The sequence below is a fragment of the Penicillium crustosum genome (assembly GCF_028827405.1).
Source record: "Penicillium crustosum strain IBT 35664 chromosome Unknown utg000004l_segment0_segment0, whole genome shotgun sequence".
In the NCBI taxonomy this organism is placed as follows: domain Eukaryota; kingdom Fungi; phylum Ascomycota; class Eurotiomycetes; order Eurotiales; family Aspergillaceae; genus Penicillium; species Penicillium crustosum.
Genome location: NW_026623125.1, coordinates 3,378,212 through 3,400,970, shown reverse-complemented (window position 1 = coordinate 3,400,970; position 22,759 = coordinate 3,378,212). Strand labels below are relative to the sequence as shown.

At 50.0% G+C, this 22,759-nt stretch overlaps 10 protein-coding genes across 10 annotated transcripts; 5 read left to right on the top strand and 5 right to left on the bottom strand.

Moving 5' to 3' along the window:
- Positions 1-445: 445 nt before the first annotated feature.
- N7487_010327 (3'-5' exonuclease) lies at positions 446-2,933 on the top strand (the record flags this gene model as incomplete). The annotated part of the gene is made up of 2 exons (XM_056878057.1): positions 446-1,650; positions 1,682-2,933. 2 exons carry the CDS (start codon positions 446-448, stop codon positions 2,931-2,933), a joined length of 2,457 nt encoding a protein of 818 aa, XP_056726637.1.
- Positions 2,934-3,566: 633 nt separating this feature from the next.
- N7487_010326 (uncharacterized protein) lies at positions 3,567-6,540 on the bottom strand (the record flags this gene model as incomplete). The annotated part of the gene is made up of 3 exons (XM_056878056.1): positions 3,567-5,729; positions 5,792-5,985; positions 6,513-6,540. 3 exons carry the CDS (start codon positions 6,538-6,540, stop codon positions 3,567-3,569), a joined length of 2,385 nt encoding a protein of 794 aa, XP_056726636.1.
- Positions 6,541-10,998: 4,458 nt separating this feature from the next.
- N7487_010325 (uncharacterized protein) lies at positions 10,999-11,664 on the top strand (the record flags this gene model as incomplete). Its single annotated transcript, XM_056878055.1, has 1 exon — positions 10,999-11,664. The coding sequence occupies one exon, from the start codon at positions 10,999-11,001 to the stop codon at positions 11,662-11,664; it is 666 nt and encodes a 221-aa protein (XP_056726635.1).
- A 58-nt stretch (positions 11,665-11,722) lies between these two features.
- On the top strand, positions 11,723-12,718 carry N7487_010324 (uncharacterized protein; the record flags this gene model as incomplete). The annotated part of the gene is made up of 1 exon (XM_056878054.1): positions 11,723-12,718. One exon carries the CDS (start codon positions 11,723-11,725, stop codon positions 12,716-12,718), a length of 996 nt encoding a protein of 331 aa, XP_056726634.1.
- A 54-nt stretch (positions 12,719-12,772) lies between these two features.
- N7487_010323 (uncharacterized protein) lies at positions 12,773-13,042 on the top strand (the record flags this gene model as incomplete). Its single annotated transcript, XM_056878053.1, has 1 exon — positions 12,773-13,042. One exon carries the CDS (start codon positions 12,773-12,775, stop codon positions 13,040-13,042), a length of 270 nt encoding a protein of 89 aa, XP_056726633.1.
- A 687-nt stretch (positions 13,043-13,729) lies between these two features.
- Positions 13,730-14,050, bottom strand: N7487_010322 (uncharacterized protein; the record flags this gene model as incomplete). Its single annotated transcript, XM_056878052.1, has 2 exons — positions 13,730-13,915; positions 13,973-14,050. The coding sequence occupies 2 exons, from the start codon at positions 14,048-14,050 to the stop codon at positions 13,730-13,732; spliced, it is 264 nt and encodes an 87-aa protein (XP_056726632.1).
- A 1,453-nt stretch (positions 14,051-15,503) lies between these two features.
- Positions 15,504-16,298, bottom strand: N7487_010321 (Yae1 family protein; the record flags this gene model as incomplete). The annotated part of the gene is made up of 1 exon (XM_056878051.1): positions 15,504-16,298. One exon carries the CDS (start codon positions 16,296-16,298, stop codon positions 15,504-15,506), a length of 795 nt encoding a protein of 264 aa, XP_056726631.1.
- Positions 16,299-17,409: 1,111 nt separating this feature from the next.
- Positions 17,410-18,201, top strand: N7487_010320 (uncharacterized protein; the record flags this gene model as incomplete). The annotated part of the gene is made up of 1 exon (XM_056878050.1): positions 17,410-18,201. One exon carries the CDS (start codon positions 17,410-17,412, stop codon positions 18,199-18,201), a length of 792 nt encoding a protein of 263 aa, XP_056726630.1.
- Positions 18,202-18,623: 422 nt separating this feature from the next.
- N7487_010319 (uncharacterized protein) lies at positions 18,624-19,140 on the bottom strand (the record flags this gene model as incomplete). Its single annotated transcript, XM_056878049.1, has 2 exons — positions 18,624-18,989; positions 19,039-19,140. 2 exons carry the CDS (start codon positions 19,138-19,140, stop codon positions 18,624-18,626), a joined length of 468 nt encoding a protein of 155 aa, XP_056726629.1.
- A 1,305-nt stretch (positions 19,141-20,445) lies between these two features.
- Positions 20,446-22,245, bottom strand: N7487_010318 (SD08430p; the record flags this gene model as incomplete). The annotated part of the gene is made up of 2 exons (XM_056878048.1): positions 20,446-20,791; positions 20,855-22,245. 2 exons carry the CDS (start codon positions 22,243-22,245, stop codon positions 20,446-20,448), a joined length of 1,737 nt encoding a protein of 578 aa, XP_056726628.1.
- Between the last annotated feature and the right edge of the window lie 514 nt (positions 22,246-22,759).

Here is a 22,759-nt window from a genome sequence, read left to right as displayed (position 1 = left end):
AACGGCTAGGTAACGTCCAAGTAACGGGAACTGGTATATTAGCTATTTCTGTAGCATCATTTATAGATAGTATGTGTAGTAGGCATAGCACCTGCTTCAACGTCTAGGGAACGGCTAAGTAGCGGGAACTGGTATACTAGCTATATTTGTCGTATAGATACTACGTATAGGAGCAATTACACCTACATTAACGTCTAGGTAACGGCTAAGTAACGTCCAAGTAACGTCTAAGTGACGTGGACTGTATATTAGTTGAAAGTTCCTTTTACACTGATAGTCTCGATAGTCTGCCAGACATGGTGCCTGGTTTGTTGGGTGGCGCATAGGTGCGATATCAAACACATTTAAACGCGTCTGTGGTCGACAATCCCATCTTACCTTCTTTTATCTTACAACAACCGGACACCCTCAGGGTACGATTGGACAACCCATCAACGCACTCACCATGGATGGCAAAAATCGCAAGAATGGTCAGCCCGACTGCCAACCGCTTCAAGAAATCAGAATTCCATGTCCTGTGTGCAAATGCCGGAATTTCAGGTCAGAGCAGGCGTTTGGTCATCATATGCAGGACGAGCACAACATCTTTCCATGTCATAAATGCGACGCACTCTTTGCGTGTAGGGATGACCTAGCTACGCACAAAAGCGAGAGACACGGCAAAATCTATGACAAACTCAAGCACAAGAAGAAACGCAAGCAGAAACAGAAAGGCAAATTCAGGCCTCTAATCCAAAGTGCCTCCATGCCCGCATCAGAGAATACACCGTCGACCCAGCTGCCAACAATGCAGCTTCGTCCACAGCCGGCACGGACTCGTCCATCAACCTCCCATGCCCGCCAACCATCTACTGAGACCCCGAAACCACCAGCACAAGTACGACAATCAATCATGCAGCCCGGTCAGTCATCCGCTTGGATCCACCAAGGACATAAGCAGAGCGCTCCAGCACGCGCTGAAGTCTTCCGATCTCCGCAACACCAATTCCGTCAAATGCGCCATCCACTCCCTCCACGGCCAGCGAACGTCCCTCAAGTCCCTTTAGGGGTATATCGAGTACCTTCCCACAGCTTTCAGATGCTTTCCCCAGGCTTTCAGCCACCCCCTCAAGCCTTCCAACCAACAGGACAGGTTACTCAAGTCCCAATGAGATTCTATCAAACATATAAACAAGTTCCCCAACCAGTGGGAGTCCCTGAATCCCCAGCAGGGGTTTATCAGCCACCTGTTGAACCCTATCTTACACCTTCTCCGGTGTATCAGACATCAACTCCGATCTATCAAACACATCCTCGTCGCATGAAGAACAAGGTACAGGTCTATTGGCTCCCGCTTCAGGTGTCTCAGTTCCTAGAAAATAAGCATCGGTCTCCACAAGCGTTCTGGAACTCTGAGTTCTTTAATAAAGAGCCTCAGCATCAGCAGTCTCAGTATCAAGAGCCTCGACAAGCTGAGCAGGTCTTACGGGCGCCCAGGCGGGCTACAAACTCTTCTGCGCTGGACTTGCACTTCCCAGGGCAGTACTCTCAATACCCAATTCGGGACCACCAGCAAGCAAAGGAAGTCTCGCATTTTCCCCAACAGGACTCGCAATCTCTACGAAACTCTCAGTCCTTAGTACAGCACTCTCAAGATGTGGAGATTCCTGAGTCCGTAGATGACTCTAAGTCCCCAGACCAGGGCACTCAACAAGAAGAGCAAGCCTCTCAGTCTCTGGGACTGGACCCGCCCCCTGGAACTCCCTCAGTTCCCAGTGCAGGTCCTTCAAGATGCAGAGGACGTTACTCAGTCTCCAAAAAGGCACTCTCAATCCTTAGGAAACCCTGAATTCCTAGTTTGTCACCAAGAACAAGCAAAGGCAATCCCTCATTCCGAAAAACCCTCTCAGTCTGCTGTGCAAATCCCAGACCAAACGGAACAAGTTTCCCACTCCTCCCTGCATCTATCCGCCCACGATCCCATAGCCGCAGAAGCAAACGAAACCGAAACACCAACCACCTCAATCCCAGCAACGAACATAACAACACCAGACCTCTTCATCCCACCCCCACCAACAGACCCAACCTTCAGTCTAGTCTACGGCACAATGCCACACCGCTGGACTGACCTCGAACCCCTCGAACAGACCCTCATAATCAGATACCTCCTCGCAACATGCCACTCCCCCAAACGCCTACATTCACAAGGCTACAACACCCCGAAGACCATCAACACAAAAGCCTGTGTTCACCAGAACAAACCACACCAACACCACATCGACCCCCGCCCCGCAAACCCAAATTCAAGACACCGAAAAGCAATCGTGCTAGACTGCGAAATGATCGAAACAACAGTCTGCACCAGCGAACTAGCCTTCATAACCGCAATCGACTTTCTCACTGGCGAAGTCCTGATAAACAGCTACGTGACACCAACAGCACCAGTGACGAACTGGCTGACACCCGTTAGCGGGATCACGCAGGAGAAAATGGACACCGCGATCGCGGAGGGTAATGTATTTGTCTCGAATGCAGATGCACGTGGCGCATTGCGGAAATTCTTGAATCGGGATACTGTCCTCATTGGCCATGCTCTTCAACATGATCTACGGACATTGAGTTTGATTCATGGTCGGATTGTGGATACTTCTGTGATCACGTCTGAGGCGGTTTTTTCAGATGTTTCGTCCAAGACGGCTTTGCCGCGCATCTGGGGACTTGATACTCTTGCGGAGGAGTTGATTGGGATTAAGACTCGGCGGGGTGAGGGACATAACTCGCTTGAGGATGCGTTGGCTACGAGGGAGATCTTGATTTGGTGTTTGAGGGGTCCGCAGTGTCTTAAGCATTGGGCTAAGAAGACTCGGGGTTCGCTTGCACATATGCGGAATCGGAGATGGGCGCGGAGGAATCGGGGGAATGGAGGTGGTGGTGCTAATGCGAATAACGGTTAGGAGAAGGAGCGGGCTGCGGAATGAGAGAATCTTGACGCTAATTGCGCTGAAGTGGAAGGGGAAAGTGATTCAGTTAAGGATGGTGGATGAGGCCATTCCTATGCTGCTCATCATGTCTGGTCAGGCCGTTGGTCAGACTGGGTGGTGGTTAATCGGTTTGGGTTTGGCGAAGATACTGTACTTTATCGAACTGTTTGATGTATGAAATTGTTTTTGATTGTCTCCGTTCTATTGTAGACGGATAACTCGTAGAAGGATAAACACCTCCCTATAGTACTACGTAGAAAGGTTGGTGGGCAATTAAGTATTATCGCCGTTGAAAACAAAACTAAATCATAAAGGAAACAAAAAAAAAAACCAAGAAACACAGCAAGCAATATGGGGGATTGGGGGAATTAAACGCCAAATTTACAAAGACAGGCAAGGAAAAGACAGGCAAAGCATCCACAGAGAAACAAGCCAACAAGAATAGGCCTGCTTGGGAAAAGTCAATATAGAGATAGCACATTCGGTATGAATATAGGAGTGCCTCTCCGAACTTCCCCATGCATGCATCAATCAGCTCAGGAAGTAAAATCCAGCGTTAAAATCCTTGATCCCAGATAGGGACACATCACAAGGCAAAAACGTCGATTAAAGGATACTCCGACTGGCCTGGCTACGGCTCGCCAGACTAGCACGGCTGGGATTCGTGCGACTCGGCTCATCTTCCTCAAGGACGTCACTGAGACGCGTAGGGTGACGATGGCGCGGTGTTACGGACTCCCACCCAGTGCCAGGACCCCATCCGGCGCCACTGTAATCCGCAGCGGAGGTGGGCGCAAGCGGAGGGGCGGAAGAGCCAGCAGAGGTGTAGGCACCATCGGGCATGTAGTGACCCTCTGGCAGGGAGTGCTCATATTCCTCGCTTCCCTCTGAGGGAGGGCCTGGTGGGTAGCTTAGGGAGTTGCCATGCGGGTCGTGAGAGTAGTGGGCATATTCATCGTCGCCTGTTTCACTGCTGCCAACGTAGGAGCGTGCGTCAGGTTCTGAAGTGGCGGGGCCTGGGTATGGCACGCTTGTATTTTCATGTTCATACAGTGGACGCGGGTATGCGGCTTTTGAGGTAGGTGGGTCAACCTTTTTGGGTTCAATGAAAGGGTCAGATCCTGCAGGAGACATGGGCGTGCCATCCTCGTAATATTGTCCGCCAGCGCTTCCTGCGGACTTGCCGGGATACGCATCGGTGCCCATGGTTGTAGCCGTCGGGCCGCCGGGGTATGGGCCCTCGCGAGTCTGTGGGCGCGTGGTGTGACGACTAGGGAGACCAGAAACCATAGGCACAACCTGAACGCCTCCGACGAGCGTGGGCTCTCCATTGCGCAGGGAATTGGTTCGGTCGCGCTCTTCTTGTTCACGACGGCCAAGCTCTTCCCAGGCACGACGTGCTTCCTCCTTGGATATTTGAAGTTCACGGCGCATCTCTTTCAGCAGTTCCTCGGCCTTAATTTTGTCCTTCTCGGATTTCTGGGCAGCAGCAAAGGCATCCGCTCGCCCTTGTCGCTCTTCTTTGAGCTGGCGCTCCAGGTCAGCCTGCACTTCCTTCGAGCGTTCTTGCTCAGCACGGGTGTCGAAAAACCAGCGCTGGAACTTGCGTTCGGAGGAGGCTCGTAGACGTTGGAGTTCAACCACCGCATGGAATAGGTTGGCACCCGCGGCAGACAAGTCTGTGATCTGTCGAGCTAATTGTTGGCTCAGCGGATCACGCTCTAGATCGTCATTGTTTTGTTCTAGCTTGCGCATCCAATAGCTGGTGAGACCCTCCCAGTGTGAAGAAAGCGTTTCCCAGCGCTCAAATGCATGCGGAAACCCAACTCGTTTCGGCTGCTGAAGAGCTTGGGGAGCACCAGGTTGTCCTGCAGGAAGGGCCTGGGCGGATTTGGAGAACCCACTCGGTCTGGGTTGACCTCCCATTTCTGCCGCACTTTGCGAGCGACCGTGTTGAGGCTGTTGACCAGTTGCTTGTGTCGGCTGTGGCTGGTTGGCCACTTGCCCCGTCGTAGCTGTCTGTGGTGCGGTCTGGTATTCTGATGGTCGGGTACTCGGCGCAGCATCTACTGCTGGTCGATAACCGGATGGTGGCCCTGAAGCGACAGGCATGGGTTGGGGCTGTCCTTCGGGGCCCCTTGGTGGTCGTGGTGCTCTAATTCTTGATTGGGAGGCATTTTCGGCGGCAACGCCAGCGGCGTACTGTTGAGCTTGGGCTTGGGCCTGAGCCTGTGTTTGTGCCTGTGCCTCGGCTTGAGCTTGTTCTTGCTTCAATTGTTGTCGTTCCAACTCCTCTTGTTCCCGCTCTCGGGCCTCTTGTTCCGCCTTACGGCGAGCCTCCCGATCCCGGCGTTGTCTCATTATATCCGTAGGTGTCCTCATCCCACTCGGTGGCTGCGATGTCCCTGAGATGGGGTTCTGGGGTACACGGGCTCCACCATTTTGAACACGGCCATTGCCCACAGGCCCAGCGGGGCCAGCGACGCCTACCATGTCTGACATAGAAGCATTCACCTCGTCCCAGTCGGTGGAGAGCTGCAGCGGTCCACGGATAGCTTCCTCGAGGGCGAAAAGGATTGCCGATGCAGTGCGCGAAGAGACTCCGGTGGTTCGCTGCGGCCAATATGAGGTATTGAGGAGCTGGTACGGGTCGTCGACAGTAGACCCGTTGTCGTCGGTCTCCGCTTCGGAAAGGGCCGGACGTAGGTGTGCGATGCCACTGGCTGGGGGTGTTGTACAGAGACCGGGGTGGTACGCGCCGGCTGAGGTCTATTGGGGTGTGAGACCGGGGCGCGTGAAGAGACGGCTCGACGGAGGAGTGATTGGCTGACCTCTCTCTGGCGAGGGATGCGACGTAAGGGGCGCTGAGAGTCAGAAGCGCTCGGGGGTCTGAATTGAGAATCAGCTGAAGCCGAAGAAGGTCGTTGAACAGTCGGCTGGCGTTGCCGCGCAAAGGTCGTTAACGTTGATGGGTCGTAAGAGTCGTGGGCTTCGTCAGACGCTTTTCGAGTGTGTCGAGACACCTCTAAGAATGGTCGGTGAAATTGTGGATTGGGCGACAATTTGAGTGTTGCGTCACCGATCGAAACAGCGGAGAGCTCTCAAGGATCGCGATCGCAAAATGACCGATCGCTCCCAGTTGGAATGTTGACAGCCCCAACGGCTGTAAAAATCACTGCTAAATGCACAATATAATGCAATTGGGAGAAAAACAGAAGCAATTCGAAATCAGGAGATGTCAAAGGACGAGAAAGGGTGGGAGTTGTGAGGTGGCTGGTTAATTGAGATGGCTGGGGTTGCCGCAGCTGTAGCTGCAGCACACCAAACGTGTCTCGGGGATGAAGCGCCAACACCCTCCAAGTCCGGCTGCCCGGATTCAAATTCAAATGTGAAGAGATGAAGAAGAATATTGAACCTTGGGCGTTGAGAAGTCGAAGGGTGATCCACGTTCTCCTAAGGCAGGAATGCCAGCGCGGTTCCTGCCCTAATCAAGCCAAGTCAAGGCCTTGTTCGTCACTTTGCTTTTTTGGTTTTTCCAAGGTTATTACGCACTACCTAGGTAGATACTTCGATACTTCATAGGTGGTATGTCAGGTCTCAATATTCGAATGTCATGCGTCCAGATCATAACGTCGCTGCGCAACCAATTTGGGGGAAGCAATACCTCAATAATTAGCTGCACCTGTACCGGTCGCACGGACCGGCGCTATAGTATGTAGGTAGTACTCCGTAAATAGTGCGAAATCGAATAGTCCAAAGCGATGCAATTTTTAGAACATGTGCATGTGCATGTGTTGTAGTGTACAGAGTACAGAGTACGAAATCCAAAGATAGGAGAAGGTCTAGGGCTACAAGGGAACCTGATGAACTCGCAAATTTAATTTCGTCGTGCCATGGTTGACATTCAAGGCTAACAGGAATAGAATCTACGTACCTAAGTAACTAAATATATCATGATGCGTTGGCAGATCATACTTTTGTAGTTGATGTCGGGCAACAATATATCCATGGATATATATATTCTATCATAGGATGTACGTAGGTCAGATATATATCGATAGCATCAACACTTGGAGACTTACCATGTTATTTATTATGCTCGTTCCTTTTTGCATTTTATTTATTTCCAGTTGATTATCATCATATCTTGGTTAGTCTCCATCTGATCCACTGGTTCGTGGCTATTCCAAGGCTACCTGGAACGAACTACTGTTTCCCCCACAATTCACAACCATGGAAAGAGGTCTTCTGATCAACAGTTATTGCGATTTGTTGAATAACTAAAATACCTACATAACTACCTAGGTAGAACTTATTGCTCTATTATTCTACTACTAATATGATAGTTATATCGAGTCCATCTATGGATTTACACGGCACTGTTCAGCATCTCCCCCGCAATGACATCGCCCCCAGCCCTGGATGTTCCCAAGCACGATGACAAAGCGAAAAGAGGTCCCGAGGCCCCCAACCAACCACCGAAGGGTAAAAGTGGATTATTCAGGCACCTCGAATTCAACCCTAAAGCTGAACAAAATTTAACTACAAAGATTCAGTAAAACTGTGACTACAAAAAGATGCCTCTGGACGCACTAAAAAGTGCTGGGACAGAGGCCCCAAAGACCCCCCGGCTTCGGTCACCATAGCAGATGCGCCCATAAAATCCAGGCCGGGCGTCGCGGAAGCCCCCGAGGGGACCCGTAACACTGCACGGGGAGGAGATTATAGGGAGGATCAGGCGATTCTGGGTCCCGGGTAGTACCGTTGGAGTGGGTGATCTGAAGTGCGGCGCGAGGCAGCAACTATCACAACCAAAAAGGGGGTCAGGGTGACAGGAAAGATACGAAGACAAATGAACGTTGTCTCTACACATACCCACCGACCCTATTTTGGTGATAAAAGTGCACACAACAGTTAAAGTGGCTAGAAATTGCTCCGGGGGACAATTTTTGTATGGAGCTGGTCCGTGCACGACAAAATCACCATACAAAGTGGGCCACTTGGGCCCAACCCTGAGTGACTTTTTGAATTGTCGAAGGGACTTGATTAAGATGAATATGTCAACTGGCTTCGAAATATATATTAGGTATTTTTGCAATTCTTGCTTCGAAGGCCTGACGGTTACTTAATGCCTGTTCAACTATGAAATCTATAACACAAATCCTTTGAAATGAAACCAAGAGCTAGTACAAAGTACGAGTATCCTACTGAATGGATTTCACCTATAGCGTTCTAGATGAGTTATGCGCGCAGCTTGTACCCTCCATTGGCTCAATTGCATATCTTAAGCATATAAGCTATCTCCAAATGCAAATAAACACCAGAAGGGGACCACGGGCATCTCTCGGGAAAGCCGTTCTCGGCCGCACCGAAGCCTCCTTCCCCCCGGTGCTAATGCCCAAGCGATATATTGGGACATCCCGAAGTCTCTACAAAATTAGACCTAATTACCTGGGCACCAATACATGTATGCAATATAGCTAGCACAAACCCCTAGCTATGCCCCGAATCCAATACCTAAAGCCAGGAGTCCCCCAATACAAGACTCCACCGAGACTGCAACGAGACACCCAAAACAAACACGAGCGCCCCTAAAGCACTACTGCCTCAGTAATATTAACAACCCCCTACCCAAGGCCTAGACTCCAGGAGCAAAAGGACAGCAAGGGCCATCCCGGAACCGGAAAATTCGATACCTCACTCGGCCCGGGGAAGGTCTTCCCGCACCGCCGCGGACGCACGAATACGAAACCCGGAAACTCTCCAAAATCCCAGTATTGAGGTAGGTTTCAACCATGCCTTGCAGTTTGCAGTTTGGCTCGGGAGCTTGGGGGGGTTTGGGACCGGGGGTGTTTCAGTTTTTCCAGTTTCCAGGTTCCAGGTTCTTGGGTTTGGGGTTTATTGGCCAATTGCAGGAATATGTTTGCTGAGACACTTCCGGGGATTGGGGAGTTGAGTTCCTTCAGGTAGGGATCTGTTCTAGGTCTGTGAATCTGGGATATTGGATTTTGATGATCATCATCAATATTTAATTTTGATTCTGGTTCTCATCTCTGATGAGATGAGGTCCTTGATCGAGGAGTTTGTTCTATCGAGGGATTGGATGTCTTGGATTGTTGTTCCGTTTCTCCTGGGCGAATCCCTTCTGGAGCTAGAACTCGATAGATGGAGCTATGTTGCAATGGAGATGCTGCTAGTCCATTGTGAATAAATCTATTCGAAACTCTATGTGTCTGCACTCAACATCTAACGACAAGAATGTGACCGGGAGGACGGGAGGCGAGGGTTTCTGCGGAGGATGCTTCCGCGGCGAGTTAATCGCTCAGAGATCGCGCACAGTGCATGAACTGGACGATAGAGAGGTATTGGGCCTGCAGATCAGGGGTACTACTGGGGGATGCGTCGATACTTATACATGGGCGGGATGGCTGCACTTCGGCTGTACGTATAGCGGGATGCATGCAAGTCACACTTTTCGATGGAATGTGGGGTTTATTGGCTTAGCTGAGCATATGTCTCTGCTTTGTTTTGTTTTTCCCTGTTTTGGCCTGCTTGAGGGTTTGTAAATTTGCGAGAAGATAGAATGATAGCAATGTTGGGTGTATACAATATGAAACTGGAAACCCATGAGATGGAACGATATCTGGATTTGGATCCAGCACACATGATACATGGGCAGGTTTCAAGTGAATTTGTATGGTCCGATCATAAATCGATCAAATAAAAGAGTTCCTCGACTAACCAATGGCAGCACAATGTCAGAGTTACTAATGCACAACATTTGTGATCTGTCCACTGTCAAGGTATAAGTCCGGCTGTTTGAGCGTCCGACCATCGCGTCTATATTACGGAAAGTTAGGATGGTTAATCCGACTAAATTCAATCTCGATATAGTTTTATTATGAAATCAAGGCAAAACTAGGAGAGATAGGAAAATTAAGAAGACAAGGGAGCAAGTATAACTCCTCTTCCTTCGACCCTACAAAGGTGCAACAAGACGTGATGTCACTATAGGAAAAAGCATTAACGGAATCTAGCCAGCCACTACTTTGTACTCAAAGGCAAGAAGGAAAAAACAAAAATAAATAAAATAAGCCCATGACGTAGGTGATACAAGAACAATTTCCGAGATGGAACGTTGTGGCATCGAACTGTGAGGCTCGAAATTTAACGTTGCTAGGAATACGAAGAATGTGCAACACGGTTGACCGAGCAAAGGCCTAAAAAGTACCGAAGGTCCAAAGACCAAAGTCCGAGTGCGAAAGTACAGCCACAAAGTGACAGAGCAATTGGCCATATAGATCACGGTGATCGGCAGCATTAGTGGCGGATCCCGGGAGCTCCGCAGACTGTCTCTGATATCTCACATTTTCCATCCCAGCCCTCTGCGCAGGACTTCTGCAGAGTGCAGATGTAGTATTATTTTCTCTTTGAATTGTTATTTCTGACAGGCTGAACCTGATTTCAAATGTTGGAGATGTGGTGGTACGAGTACCTCGTGTCACTTCCTTGGCTTCCATAGCACATAGCACAGATCACAGACACGCAGGAAACACAATAGCACAAGAACACAGAAGAACACAAGAGCATGGGGACAGAGATACAATCCACATTGTATGCCTCGGGATGTTTCTTAGAGCTATTGTACGGGTCGAGTTCCGCGCGCCCTTGCTGGGGGACCCAATCGAAGGGTCCTTGCTGCAACCCCATCCCTACGGAAGGGGACCATGCAAGGTCAGATAGGTCATGATCGTCTGTGCTTCTGTTGTTTACATTGTGCATTGGCATGCATCTATTTTTTTTTTCTTTTGGGGCTAGCCACCGGGTCATTGTAGGGCTTCTAGGTCCTCGAGGTTATTTTTGGTATAAACATATCCCCTTCACCCTGGCCTCCACTTCGGTCATTTCATTCTTCATTCCATCTCTTTCTCTCCTGTGGCAGTTCTCCTCTCTTAGATCCATTGTGCTGTGCTTAGATCCTTGTGATCTTGTTTACTCGTGATTCCTTCTCTTTTATCTTACTCGAGCTCACAGTCCCATGGATCACAGAGGTCTTTATTGTCCAGGCGAGTTGGACGTGTTGTATCAAGATCGAAATAGATCAGAGACAACCATTTGTTACCCATCGCCCTCACCTGCAAAGCGAGGATCATCTTACTACCCGGCTGGCCCAAAGGTCCTTGAAGAGTCCAATCTCGATCCATTCTACCTCGAAGAATCATTGGCCGCTACGCCATCTTGGAATCCTTACACTTCGGACATGCGCAATGATAGCTTTGAAGACGCAAACCAATACTACACCCTGTCCTTGAACCACAACAAGGACATCGGCAACCCACTACAATATCCCGGACCAGATCGCTCCACACTTGCACAGGTCGAGTTGGAGAACAGCTTGCGATTCCACCGATACACTTCCTCCACCGAGGAACACAGTCCGCTGCACAGCAGCCAGGTCTCATTCAGCTCGGTTCAAACAGACAGCACCACTCCCGACTTAACACCAAGCAGCTCATTCTCTTCTTCCTACGATTCACCAAGCTGCCCAGACGCCGTGCTCGAGGCCACTCAGCAACTATACAAACACGCACACGAGGTCCAGCTCGAGCCTCGTCGTCGCTTCTATCTTCCTGCATCAACACCACCTACTTACTCTCTTCCCCCCTCCACCTCCTCCGCCGGTGCCCCCTCTCACCGCGGCTGATACCCGTCCCACTACACCTTGCTTCCAACACTCAAACGACTCTACTACAACCATCACCATGGGCTACGAGGATGTCACAGGATCTTGCTCCTCGCGGTCCCGCCGTAGGAAGCAGCCCCCTCCCGTCCTCAACCTGTCGCGTACAGCTAGCTCCCCAAGCGCATCCCGTCGCAAGCAATCCAGCCCTGGAACCCGCCCTCCCCTGGACCCTTCCATGATCTCCCCTCCATCCCTGATTAACCCCGTCACAATGGAACCCCACATGACTCACTTTGACCACCCTCTCTTCATCCCCGCCAATGACTGCCCGAGTCCTGTTCCTAGCCCCGTGGCTAGCTCCCCACCAATCTCCCGCCAGTGGACCGCAACCTCCATGGAGCGGCCTTCTATCTCTACTATCGATGCGTTCTGCGAGCAGTCTGTTTGGGAGTCTGACTCCGACTCCGAGTCTGCTGGACGCAAATCTATGTCTCGCCGGCCCATCGACACATTGCGCAAGGTTCGCAGCCGCGCTAAGCTTCGTGCGGCCAAGTCACAGCCCAGACTTCACCAAACTATGCTTGATAGCCAGGCTGTTGAGCAGTTCCCATGTATGCCAGAGGATATCCTCGGAGAGCCTATTCCCGAAGCTTTCCGTCCTAGCATGGACCGCCCCAGCACTAGCAAGGACGCTGTCCGGTCTACCAACGCTCTACAGACATTGCGCCTTGTTGCTCCTTCCTCTACTTCTCTCACTCGCCCTCCTCGCTCTCGCAAGAACAGCAGTATCAACAGCTCAGACGTTGATCGCTCCGCAGCTGCTGCGTTCCAAGCTCAATTCCGACGTCGCCAGCGCTCGGAATCCCCCGATTACCCCACATCCAATTCTTCTAGTTCCGACAAGGGTGAAAAGGAGAAGTTGACCGCATTCTGCTACGACCAGTACTCCCAAGCGCCGATTACTGGAGTTCGTGAGCAACTACCCCTCTTCGAGCGTTTCATGAACTCCTTACGTTCATTAAACTGCCAGAAACCACCAAAGTCTCACAAGAAGACCAATGTTACAACCATCTGATGCATTTTCACTCGGCGTTCCGGCTCTCTGGGTTCAATTTTAACGGACGAAAACATGCTACAACATACCGACTTTACCAACGATCCCTCCAACGATTTCATATCACTTGTCTTCATGCTTCCAATGTGTCTCGATGACCACGAACACGTCCACTCCCTAACGCGAAACTCCGATTCTGCTTCCTGCGCACAAATGAAAATAATGAATCTCCAGACCCGATTGTGGCTGGACACAGACGCGCTCAAAGACGTTCTCTACTGCGCTACCCCGCGCCACGCAACGAATATCATGTCTACTCCACAGACTATGACTACCGACTCATGACTCGATACCCTCGAGCTAACTATCTTTAATTTTCCTACTTGTCATCTCTTTGCTTTCCTGTCTTGATTGCGCTATTTCGCGTGCTGTATTACCATCGCTCCTGTTTTATTACGAAGTTACTATCAACGGTCTTCATTTATGCCTGACTGAATCATGTCTTGCTATCACTGCTGCGACAATTTCTTTTTTCTTATTCAACCTGTTATCTATAATTACAAAATAGAGGAATACGGCGCCTTCTGTGGTCTGTGTTTCTATGACCCAAAATATGCATTCTGGAGTCTTGCATTCATCAAAAATTGTTTCACTACCTCATTCATACTTTCTACGTACACACAATTCGAAATCATCACATTTTACCTTAAGCATGAATGGACCTTTGTTACTTCGTTGTCTAGGAGATAGGAACTTTGTGGAATGCTGCACTGCGGATCTCGAACAATCCTCAAAGGTATCTTCGATACTACCGCAGCCTCCGCAAACCATCCATTCGACCGAGTAATGAAGACTATGTAACGACGGCTCCCCTCCTCTACCTTGGTGGGAGAGTCATCATAGCCGGTGGGAAGTCATCATAGCCCTACGCCACCCCGCACGGGGACCAAATTACACAGCCCGCAACCTGGACCACTAACAAGGGCGAAAGGAGTCATCAAACCTTCCCCTGAGCCAGGACAAAGTAACACCTCAGCTAGCAGCTTTTGACTTCTGCCTTGTAACAGCCAGCTCGTCGCAACAATATGCATAGTTGGGCTTGAACTGGCCACGTATGTAGTGCGTCATGATCATTCCAAATTCACAATTGTCCTCTTGCAACCGTTTCAAACTAACATCTAGCGACAGAATTGAATCCAGGATCCCGGGTCCGCTAGCCTGAAAACACGAATACGCGGGTTACCTATCAAGTTCTCGATGCACAGTCATTCGTACGTTCCCCACAACGGCTGCACCGGGGAGCTCGGGTGGGGATCCACTGGTCGGGGATGTGGGATGGTCTTGGATCGACATGTCGAGGCGTTGATGTTTGAGTACTTAGGGCTTGAGATGGCACATGCCAACTAACACCCCACTGACCGACAATTGCGCCCAATATACACCTCTCACTGACTTCACACCGAATTGTTCATATTCAAATACTATCTCACTAACAGCTGCACTTACTGTACTTAAGTATATTGTACGGAGTACACAGATCCAGATAGGAGGATAAGACTCATCCCTTGCATGGGCCCCTCAACGTCCGCCAAGAGCCAAGAGCTTCATTGTCCGAGACCTTGATTTTGCATCTCGGCTGGAAAGACTCAAACTATATTCTTTTTATCTATTCTACTCACTGTGTCATACTACTATACAGGCTTAGATCAAATCTACTGATCTAATTCGTCCGATAAAGCCAAAGTCAGCCAACGCTATCCCCGTCTTCCCCTCAATCCTGAACCCGCCAATCTGATATCACACGTCCATTCTCTCTATTCAATCCAACTCCAATCAACCGGCTGATCTATCCCCCCAATAGCAACTTTGACAGGTAGCGCTAGACAGGGGTTTTATTTGGACCGACCAAAGAAATCTCCTTCTCCCTGTGCCGGGGCTCTTCCGCGGCCTCACACGCAAGGTGCTTGTCCACCGGCTGTGCGCCTATTGCGTCCCCGAGACCCGCTATCCTGACGGGTTTCAGATCTATCGGAGTTTGTGATGTGGGGCTGCAGGGTGCTCAATCTGGGATTGGGATGTCTAGACCTTTTTTTTTTTGCTGTTTTGCTGTACTTTTGTTTTGTGTGATGACTACTCCATACATATAGGCTTGACGCGTAGGGCTAAATTGAGTGACATATGACTTGTCGTTTCCTCGTGTTTGACAGGCAGGCGCCATTTGTTTGCTTTTTGTGATATGACAAATTCAGTTCAATTTGTAGAATGCAAATATAATTGAGCTGTTGGCTATCCTGGAGGTCTGGCGAATGTCTCTGAAATCGCAGGAGGATAAAATCGGGTACCAAATCCAACTTGCACCACCACCATGGCAACACCCGTACCTACAGTAGTGTGCAGAAACCCCAGCGTCGGTTTGTCTCAGAAAAACACATCTAGTATATCCCAAACAGCCGAGGATAGACAGTCCGGACCTGCCGTCCGCCCCGCCCGCCCGCTGCATCTACCTTGCAGTGGCAGCGGAGCCTGTTCCAAGTATTTGGATACTCGCATCACCGCGGCAGGGATACACCTTGCCCTGCAGCGGGGAACGAGCAGCGGACACCCCGAGAGACAGTCGGCCCATCTCTGCAGGAACTTAATCCTGCATTCGCATCTGCAAGACGAGAGGAGAGATTTGCCTTCCTCCGTCCCTGTCTCCGGCGGGGCATTGTTTTGTAGATCTTCAGACAAAGTACAGCCCTGTGTTGTATCCATGACAAACACATAGCACAAGCCGAGAGGATGTCTGCGTAAATCCAAGACAACTTCAGCTGTGCTCCACAGCCTGGCCCTGGGCCTCGCCCTTGCCCTTACTCTCCTCTTTCTCCTTCATCTCCAAAGCCTCCATATTCTCCTCCCACCTCGGGACATCAACCCTTTCCTCCCACTTCGAAATAACAACATCCCCCTTCCGTCCAAGCTGTTTCTCCGCTCGTTCCTCTTCCCCGTCCTCAGCTCTGGGCGCAACCTCCGCCGCGCCACCATCAGCCCCGGCAAAAACAGCCTGCACATCCAGCTCCTTAAGCGCAGCTTCATACAGCACCCGGAGCTGCTCCCTCTTCTGCTTCCGCAATTCTCCAATCTCAGTATTGCCACCGCCATCCGTTCCCGTAGATCCAGCAGCAGAATGACCTGCCCGCACAACCGGCTTCTTCACAACACCCGGTCCACTCCGCTCTTCGAACCCGCGTAGCAATCCTTCCATAATACCCAGTACAGTACCGGCACGCATACCCAGCTGCGCGCCGACGGGGAATCCTCCGTCGAAGCCTTCTTGCACGTGCGCGCCCTTTGAGGCGGATGTGCCGTCGCGGTAGCCTGCTGTGACGTGCTGGCGGCGGAGGCTGGGGAGGTCGGAGGGTTCGGTTGATTGGGTCAGTGGGTTAACTGTTGATGGGAGCGGTGCAGTGCGAGTGCTTTCGTGCGGTGGGGAAGAGCCGAAGATGTCATCGAGGGAGTTGGCGTTGTCGTTATCGACTGCGGGGTAGTCTTGGGACATTGTCGTTGCTGGGGAGGGTGGTGCGGACTGTGCGGAGGAGGAGTCTGTGTGGGTTGATGTCATTGGTATGGAATACCTCAGTATTGAGTACTGACTTGAGCTTTGATTGTAGGGTTGTTGTGAAGTGTACGTTCAAGGTCGGAGAAAAAAAGATTGCGGGTCGGCGGGGCGATCCAGCGATCCATATAGACTTACTTCTATGGAGATACTAACAACGGTTTATTAGCGTTGGGTTGTTTAGTATTTAGTATTTAATATTTTTATTATATAGTCATAGCTATGTAGTATGGTATGGTATGTTTGGTCAGATATGGGTACATAGTAGGTAGACTAAAATATGGTTGCATGTACAGATCAAGGCTACTTACTCAGTACTTCGACCGGAAATACATTCCGCCACTTGCTTCATGCGATATTTCTTCCTTGCACAGTCGAGCCCTATTGATGAAATGGTTATTACATGTGGTATAGGCAAAAGAAGGGTCACATACAATTGAAACCTTTCGAATGATAACCTTTCTGGCGGGTTTTCCAAAAAAACTCCAAATCTATACCTGGCTCACGTTTACAGAGGTCAACCTCAATGACTTGAATGGCTATGTTCTTGCCAAATTACTCGGGTTGATCAATATCTCCGTTGTCTCTGGTATTGGTAAAGGCCATATTGTAGATAATAGGCTTTTGTTGGGTTATGAATATTGTGTAGCACTTATCCCAATAACAGACGCGAGGAACGTGAATATAGCCTGATGTATGGCCCTTTCCCTACGAGTGGGTATCCTTACTCTATTTATTTTCTTATGTAGTTATATGTCAAGTACATACTGCCATAGGGTGGGGAAAACAGGGCTTAGAGATGAGCGGGTCGGGGCGATCTATTGACCTACAGATGGAAGGGCAGATGTCTACTATGTCACATCGATAGTACGGTTATATTCGTGTGGATTCGTTTGATTATATACTAACTACGTTGTCTAGTTCAATTTCGGCGTTTGACATATTGAGATGCGAGTGGTAGTATGTAGTAACAGATGCTATGTTGGGCCAGCATTTTCTTTGGCCCCCAAGCGCATCAGACGATGTGCCAAAAGTAGTTAGCAACCCCAAGACCCCCAGTCTTTATTCCAAATCTACGTGGAGCTCTCGAATCAACCTAATCACCACACTCGCTGCTATGCCCAGACGTTCCCTCCGCCTACTAGGCTACACCACCGCCGTCACCAGCATAGCTGGCTACAGCATCCACCGTGGACTCAGCCATCTGGAAGAAAAGTACCCAGCACTTCCTCTCGCAGCGGGTAGTAGAGCCCTCCGCAAGCCACAGAACCCAGACACTCAGCGCTGCGCATATGCCGACATCTACGCAACACAAATACCCCTACAAGCCCTTGAAACACGGGTGCCAAATTCGAAGACACCAACAAAAACGGAGCTCGAGTATGCTTGGGCTAGATCCGTCCTCGAAACTAAGGTCTTACGAACTGAGGGTTCTCTCTTCGGACTTTTCGCGAATTTCCGCTTCACACCGGGCGATACAGGAAACTCAGAGGACGGGTTCTCGCCAGATAAAATCACCGGTGCACCGCGCGTTCTACTGAACGGTATGTTCCAAGTACAGCGGGTCCCCGCCGCTGATGCAGATAGCAATGGACTACTTGTCTCGTTGAAATTGCCGGACGAGCCCCGTGAGTTCTTTGAGCAGATTGCGCGGTGGGGATATCCTTGGCGCTTGATGTCGTCTCTGCGACATGAGATGAGTGTTTCTGAGCCATTCCAGGTGAATGGACAGGGGCTGTTTGTTGAGGTGCGGTTCTCAACTGCGCATGATTACGAGCTTGTAGATGCAGAGGGAGGGTTGGAAAAACAGAAGATAATTCCTGCTTGGACTTTGAGGTTACATCGTGGGTATGCGAGGTTTGTTCTTGATTCTGCTGTTCGAGAGTTACAGCGCGATGTCGGGAAATGATTCCATCAAACAGGAACTTGGGTTGTATTTGGTTTCGAGGTATTGGTGTCTCTTTTCATTGCCCTCACCGGGCCACGCTGCGGCCTTACTCCAGGCCTAAGAACGTGGAACACTTCGGCTTTTGGTTTAAGTTCCCCGGGCCTATAAACTCTCGCAAGCTTTTAGCAGGTAGCAAAAGCCATTTACTCCATTCTTACACTCCGCTCTTCAATATCAAACACACATATGCTTGACATTTCTTCATCTAGGACATTCCTTCGGTGCCCTTTCAGTAAGCACATGCAATAGGCCACATAGTTAACGTGGGTAGATGACATTCATCTCCTGTACTCCACCATTTCCAATCATATAAACATTTGTCCGATACACACCATATTTAACATACAATATCACAAGTTTTGCAATTGCCAGATCCAACCAATCTATTCCTCCCCACCTTCATCATCATCACCCGCACCTGGAACGCATGCCTCCCCATTCGGAATAATAGTCCATGACTCAAACCCATTGTATAGATAGCACACATCCCACCCATTGCTAATGCTCCCTAGCAGGGCACCCTCCCCACCAGAACAGTCGGGCGAGCTGAACATGCAAAGATCATATCGATTCACGTCCGACGGGCTCTTCCACGAGATACTCTTGACGTTTGTCGAGTTGAATTCCGCAAGGTTCAATACCTGACAGTCACGCCGTTGTGCCCCAGAGTAGTGTAGAATGGAGTATTCAATATTGCTCACGGAGCTGTTGCACACTGGTGGTGCCTCGCTGAGGAAACGGAAGTCCCACTATGAAACATTAGCGGGGTTGATCATGACTTCGGGTTGTTTCACGTACGGCTCTGTAGGCAAGGACTGTGAGATCTTCAGCCTTGGGTAGTGCATTCACTGCCCAGGGCGAGACGCTAATGAGCGTCAAGCAAGCGGCGAAGATTTTCATTTTGCTGTAGTTGGTAGAAACAAGTGTGAAAATTAGGATTAATATCAGAAATACGGAGCAAGCTGAAATAAAATGTTTATTTGAAACATCAGGAAGCGCAGAATTGCTTCTTTTTATACACCACGCCCACCCCAGTCAAAACTATTTTAGTCTACAACTGCACCTGCAGAAGCGGAGTCAGCGTCTCCAATCACATCCTTCAACAACCAGTCGAGACTCCATAGGCTCGAGGACAACTCCTTTTAGCTGCAGCTAAACAGCAGCTGAAAGAACTTGGCCAGAGGGGTTTCGGTTACGTTTTTCTTGGCATCGGGGAAAATGCGTCAGGGTCCTGGGTTGTAATTGGATGGATAATTTTCGACACCCCTAATTTCGTGAAGGATCTCATCGGATATGCTGCAGTGCGGGTCGTGCGGACCTGATTATCGGAGGAATAACAGGCGAGTCATTTTCATGGTTACTGGGTACAGGGAAGGTTGTCTCGCCGATTCAGGAACAGGGCGAATCACCGCTTGCTTGGCTCATGAACGAGGGGACGGGGTATTGTCTTATGTGCAGCTTGCAGCTTGCAGTGCTGACATCCAGGGCTCAGGAGATGAGTTCGCTTACTCCATCTGGTTATATGGGTTGATGACCGTGTGGTCAGACCATGACCTTCATGGTAATAATGCCTCATACATTGTGCTTCGTCTGGACCTTTTGATGCTCGCACAAAGCGAAAAGTATATCCAATTTGTACCTACACCAGGGAATTGACCTGTGACACTAGGATATATCAACCTAGCCTCTTTCTAGCTCGGTAGTGGAGGGACACCCCGTAGACTTGCTCTCCTTCCCTGAGTTAGTCATGGCAGTTTGAGCATGTGGTGGAATAATGTGCTGGGATAAGGTTGCTAGAGAGCTTGTGAGGTGCCTGAGTGTCATGATGGGGTCACCCCCCTTCCTCCTAGAGCGTGTTGATAAGTATCAATTGGATTAGTATCGAGGGAAAAGAAGGTCTGCGTACACATTGAATGGAGGAAGGACCTCGGAAGGATAGATAGTATAGGTAAAGAGACAAACACTGCGGTTGCATAACAACATGGCGATTGTCCTAGGTTGAGAGTCGTAGAAGTTCAATTGGATGTTTTGTAACTTGCGCCTGTATATGCGAGTGACCTCGTTCAACCATTACTCGGGATGCGAAAAAGAATGTTAACATGTCTAAATTATTTATTTATTCAATCTATCGAATATCCCACAGAGGGTATAAAAAGACATTATAGGCCGTCACGTCACACCAAAACTCACAGTAGACAAACTGTATCAATTCCGCTGGGGACTAGACGACAACCGCCAAGCCCGAAGAGGTAAGTCCTGTAGCTTCTGCGCAGCAGGTTTGATAAACATAATGAATGTGAGCGTGCCGATGAGCACACATAGCACGTTGGTCATGTAGTACCCGTCACGGTCGACGCGGCAGGTACCACCACCGTTGATGCAGCGGTTCTTCTCTGGCTCGAGGGCGCAGGAGAATGCCGTTGTAACGAGGGCGCCCTTGAGGGATTCAGCGGGCGGGGCGATGGCTGGGGGAAGACATGTTGCTTGGGTGAACATGTCGACGAGTTTGAGGACGAAGATACGGGGGAATGTTCCACCGAGGTTGCAGACGCTAGTGATAGGTTAGCTATTATGCGCATGGTTTATGAGGGGGTAGGGAAGGAATGGTACTAACGTTGCAAGGAGGGTCATGTAAGTTCCGCCAATGGCTGGATCGGCGATGCGGGCATGGAAGGCCGAGATCGCGACGAACATGACTGTGTTCATAAAGGTCGAGAGGACATGTTCGCCAATTACCGTGAGCATGTACCACATTGGCACTTCCGTGGCAGTGGGGTAGATCATGACGGTGAATTGGGCGAGCACGGCGGCTGCCAGTCGTCCGATAAAGGCCCAGCCCCAGAGACGCATTGCTCCGTAGTTCGTTGACCATTGACCGGCATAGTAGCCTAGCATGATTTCAAAGGGGAAGTCGATCAACACCACCAGGGCCATGTTGTCTTGGCCAAAGCCCTTGTCCAGGAGCTTGAGACTAGTGACTCCGTCGTTGGCCTGGAAGCCGATTTTGGCAATCAGGTGAATAAGAATGATGGTCTGGATGTTCTTCAACTTCAACACGCTCCACATGCTTTTATACACATCCATGATGCTGTCACGCTCCTTGGTGCGTTCTTCCTTCTTGAGGAAGGCCAGACCACAGGTCACGATCAGATAAGCCCAGCCCCAGAAGTTGAGATAAGTGCCCAGGGAAAGAAGACCGCCTTCTCCGGGGATGGTTCGGAACCACCTGTTGGCAAAGTCCTTCGAGTTGAAAGCCAAGAAGACAGTGTAGGAGAGGAAATGACCGGCTGTCAACCCGACCGTTTGTGCGGTCGAGGCGTAGGAGATGTTAGGAGGGGACATCAAAGTGATGGCCCATCCATCCACAGCAATATCTTGGGTGGCACAGAAAAGCACCAACATAAACCACCAGTATGTGAATTTCCAGACTCCCGCGCCGCCATTAGCGCCGGCTTGTATCATCATATCCTCGATATGACCACCCATATAGATCATAGCTAATCCGGCAATCACCTGCACGGGGGTAATCCAGCTCTTGCGCCGACCAAAGCGCGTACTCCACACAGCATCGACAATAGGACTCCAGAACAATTTGAGCGAGTATGGGTATGAGGCGAGCGAGAATATTCCAATCTGGCCATATGAGAGGTACGGTTTGAGTAGGAAGGGCACGGAGCCGGTGGCTAGACCCATGGGGACTCCTTGGAGGAAATATAACAAGACCAGCAGCAGGAAGTTGCGGCGATCACTGCGAGGTAGGTTGTGGAAAGTTGTATTCGTCTGGATCGGAGTTTGAGGCACGGCGGGTTCGTTGTCGAGGGAAAATGAAGGTCGTGACATAAGTTGGGCTGTTCTTTCGGCTGAGGTCTCCGTGGAGGGCGTATCCCTCCTGCGCATTTCGATGCTGTTATTCATCTTTCCATTCGCACGTCCGTTGGACCCGGTAGAAACTGTCAGGTTCGCTTTGGAGCGGCGCTTCGAGAGGCTCGCGTTCTTTCGTGTCATTGAATGCTCTGTTATCGTAGGGAGAGATCGCCTTCGTCAACTTTGTCCTGATTGGATCGAGGGTTGAAGTTGGATATTATGATATTAAGTAGTGAAAGGGATGAATTGAAGGTTCCACTTTGAAGGGGTCTGCAGGTTTAGATACCCTGTCCTGTATGTTTAATACCACCGAGAATGAAGGAGTGAATGAGGGATTTGGAAAGAAAGAAACCTCAATAGATGTTTGGTGGGGGGAGGGATCTTCGAACCAGAGGATGACAAAAAGAACATGAGGCAAGCTGTCCTCTTGGCTGTGCAGATCCGGGGAGCCGGGGCAGGGTCTATTTTAGTCTTCTTCATGTGGAAAATGGTCGAACATGGAAATGAACATAGACATAGTCATGGACATGGATTTGAATATGAATCTGATCGTTTGATATGTGTTCTCTGTCTTGTTACACCTATATACCACTTTAGCACTATGAGGTCACCATATCAACACAGTGGGACTCTACTTCGTACAGAGGTCAAGCAT